At 44.4% G+C, this 4097-nt stretch overlaps 1 protein-coding gene across 6 annotated transcripts in view; it reads left to right on the forward strand.

The window, feature by feature from the left end:
• Positions 1-4097, forward strand: part of LOC102674514 (basement membrane-specific heparan sulfate proteoglycan core protein-like) — a 126848-nt gene that overhangs the window by 39691 nt on the left and 83060 nt on the right. The window contains exon 3 of one of the 6 annotated variants that reach the window (XM_031515195.1): positions 600-736. The exons of the other annotated variants lie outside the window; for them this stretch is intronic. Coding sequence (XP_031371055.1) covers positions 652-736 — 85 coding nt within the window. The 5' untranslated portion in view covers positions 600-651. The remainder of the gene's footprint in view (positions 1-599; positions 737-4097) is intronic. 6 annotated transcript variants of the gene reach the window in all.

Here is a 4097-nt window from a genome sequence, read left to right on the forward strand (position 1 = left end):
GAAGGGCGGTGGGTTCGAACTGGGGAGGAGGAATCGTGGTCCTCTTTCGAGAAAAAGGGTGTTTTGAAAAGAGGGAGGAAGAAAGAGGGGAGGAGGGCAAGGGTTGTATTTTCTAAAGACGCTTACGCTTCACCCGGCCGCGAAGAACCGCGGCGAGGAAAGCAGGCGCTGCCGCCGCCGCCTATATTTACTCGTTTTCTTTTCCCCGTTTCTCAAAGGGGAGAGTCTTCTTCTTCTTCTTCTTCTCGTCGCTCGGCGTAAAAATGCGCGGCCATTCCTAAAGTCTTGCCTAAAGGCTTAACCTCGCGTGCTCGTAATCCACACCTCTGGCTCTGAGCATTTCGTTTGAGAAGGTTTCTCCCCGACTTTACTTCTTTTTTCCTGCCCTTCTTTCCCGTCGCATCTTGGAAAATTCTGATTTGGAGAATCGAAGAGAATCGAAGCGCGCGCTTGTCGAAAAGAGATAAATTGCACGCGGGTATTCGTCTAATAAATCTTAGGCGACTTGGAGATTTGTGATTTTTCGAAAGAAAGAATTTTTAAAGAATTTTCGGAGGAGGAATTTTTCTAACTTTTTTTTTTTTTTTTTTTTTTTACAGAAGACGCGTTCGTTTCCTTCCCTGAAAAGTGTTTTATCCGGAAAAAAGAGAGATGTATTTTTATGTCGCTCAGGGGGTCACTAAAGAAGTTCCCGGAGAGGAAAGTTTTTCTGATAACGATTCGTCTTTGACGACAGGTACCATTCGTCTCTTGGAAAAATAAACGAATAGCGAGATATAATGGAGATTGATTTAATTTTTTTGAATTATCCCCCGTTGGAAATATTATCGCAATTTGTTGTCGAGCGATTACGATATGTGTAATAAGTAACAACGATATTTTTCTGTTTTATAATAACGAAACAAAGGAAAGAAAGGAAAGAAAGAATGGACGAGATTGCGAGATAAACTAGAAAAATAAAAAGAGAAAGGGGGAGAGGAGATATGATTTTGGACGATACTCGGTAAAAAATGGCCAAACTCGGGACTTTGTTCGTGGTCTGGTGCCTTCCTTGGCAAGCTCGTTCCAAGCTTTAACTATCCCACAGTCTTACTTCCGTCCATAAAACTCGCCCCTATTGATTTTCGTGCTTTTCGTACCCAACTGATTTAAAATTTGGCACGACTCTGGTGGTGGAAACTCTTATCTCCGCCAATAATATTTATTTCTATTTTCCCCCGCGTTCAACGCGTCCACGAGAGATTGAACGGGTCGAATTCATAAATCATGGGCCGAATTAAAAGGAATCCTCAGAAATCCTGTATAAATCGTGTTTCTTGCCCGCGTGAGACGATGGTGGTTGTTCGGAGCCAACTGCGGAAAAAGCGGTGCGAAAAGGGTGAGGCTGGGGAGGGAGGTTGGGGACACGCGACGATCCAAGGGAAAAAGCACGACAAGCGTCGTTTTTGCCTCGCGGAGAAACGTCTGCTCCCTGTGAATTCTTCCTCCAAGTCGACGCGTTTCGCCCCCTTGGAAATCCTTCCGACACCGAGTTTATGCCGCTCGTTCACGAGGCGAATCCTCGAAATCGATCCTCGTTCCACGGTGGAAACGAACAGGAGCGTCCTAAAACTTTGGGTGTCGCTGTAAACGCGACGGTCGAATCGTATATTTCGAATTGGGCGAATGGGTGGCACGGTCCAGATATATTTCGATCACGTACCCCTTCCGAGCGACGCGGAAGACGCGGTTTATGTGCTCGACCATCGATAAAGAAAATATCCCCTGCTATTTCTTGTAAATATTTTCCCTGGCGATCCGCGAGATTACTCTGGTAAAACGTCGTTCGCCCACGGATCGTATATAGTAGTACGGAGTAGCGTGTACGGATACACAAGCTCGATTCCAGCTCGATGGATTTCGTTACTATCGGAGATTACACGAGTGTGTTCTACGTGCCAAAAGTGGTCGTCCGATCGTAAAGTTGGTTTGTCAACCGTTGCACGCGGTGTCGTACGTTTCTCGAAAGAAACTTGGAAACTTTTTTTTCAGAGATTGAAATTGGTCGCGTCGTTGACAGTTTCATTTACGAATCGAATAATATCCACACGATCCTCGTAAACGATAACGATATTCTGATCGAGTAAGGATACGGAGAAATAGGAGGAGCGGAGAATATCTCATTTCAGCCATAATATAAGTCGAAGAATCGTTTTCCATTCTTTTCGAAACGAAACGCGATATTATACGAAGAGGAGGAAAAAAATGATGCGGCTAATCAAGAAGCGCGAGTGTCGTTCTCCGGTCGATGTATCACCGGAGAGATCCGCCGCAAGAAATGGGCGGAGTGACTCGAGTGGCCGGGTCAAGGGGTGGTTTTAGAAGGCAAAGGAGGATGGTAGATGGAAGGTGGAGGGAACGGCCCACATCCGACTTTATGAGCCGCCATCACTCATAGAATCTTCGCCGCAATCTTTGGCGAGAATCCCTTAGAGAGGCTTGCACAGGGGGAGGGAGAAAAATGTCCGAGGGTTTGGAGAATCGATGAGTTTGCATTAAACATCTCCCAACCGCAGCTCTCCCGAGCGGGAGGGAGGGATACTCGCGAAAATGGTAACCCTGCCTGCCTGCTGCCCCGCTTCCATCTCCTTCGAAGAATCACGAATCCACGGATCCCTCGAGGTACGAGGTATAAGGTGGAGCGAGCCACTTGGAACGAGCATTTCTGGATCGTAGGTAGGCCAGGCACGTGCGATTCGCATTGTTAGGAAAATGTTTCGCCGTTGGTGAAAGGCTTGAGAGAATGGAAACTCTCGAGTTCGAAGAGGTTCGAATTTATTGTATAAACGTATCTACGGGAGAAATTGTAATCGCGACTCGATACGAAAAGGGGATGTTAATTGTTGAGATATTAAATTTTCCAATTTTGAGCTTCTTCGAGCTTTTTTTGTAACATCTTTGCCATTGTTGTTGAAATTTGTTCTTTTCGCAGTTTCACAGGCGCTCGCGTTACTTGTTAAAAAATTGTTACAAAATTTTTGGCCCGACAAACGATGGATCTTGATGGAATGCGTCAAGGCACAGGATGCGCACAGGAACGGTTTTCCAATCGATATATTTCATTAAGCCGAGAGAGGTAGGAATATTAATGAAAAGAAAATATTCCAAGTAGAAAAACATTAAGTGTATCTTGTATCGTTTTATATTACAAAGTTGATTGATAATCTTCTTTTATCAATTAACAAGGCGGGTTTTTATTATCCGATGAACGACAGAAAAATCGATAATCATAGAAATGGAAACAATATTCTCTTTTGCATTAACAACACTATTCGTCTATTGATTTCTTCGATCTTTTTAATCATTTCTAATTGAGCGACTTAAAAAAAAAATAAATAAAGAAATATATATATATATATTTTTCCTCCAGTGTTTTGTAACGAATCGCATGACAGTCAATATCTATCTACCGGGCTGATCCCACAAATGCCTCTGTTGGCGACATTTTCTATGGGTCGTAGCTCAGTCACGTAGATACGTAATGTGTATCGTTTACGTGCCCCACGGTATTTGTTCTTCCATTTCTCGAACCGCTCGTGCTATGTACCTTTAGGCTATTATCCCGTGGAACCGAATGCAAACCGAATGGGGACCGCTGCATAGTGTACGATGCCCAAGAGAATACGTTCATTTTCATCGAATGCAGGAGGGTGCACTCTCGATGCGCGCGACGCGAGACAATGCTTTTTAATCGCCTCGCCTCCCTTTTCATATTCAATACGCAACCAGAGCATATTCTTTTCACGTCGAATTATAACCAGAGCTATTACATAATGGCCTGCCGATATTTATTACCCGTAATAATACATCTGTAAAAGCTGAAACTCGACCACCTTGAGCGATATAATATCCCCTGTGTCCTGTAATGTCTGTTTCCCCGATCATTATCCCCGATAATCGAGCGGAGGGTAAAAATTCCGTAAATCGTTGATTAATTCGGGACGATCTTCTATTTCGCGACAGGGCAGAGGGAAACCACGGAATTTCTTGGAATTTCAGCTCGGGATGTGGCAGCCCGGGGGACAGTACGTGTCCTGCGGGTCGAAAGTAAGTGAAAA

Source organism: Apis dorsata, unplaced genomic scaffold, assembly GCF_000469605.1.
Source record: "Apis dorsata unplaced genomic scaffold, Apis dorsata 1.3 scaffold_58, whole genome shotgun sequence".
NCBI classification, from domain to species: Eukaryota; Metazoa; Arthropoda; class Insecta; order Hymenoptera; family Apidae; genus Apis; species Apis dorsata.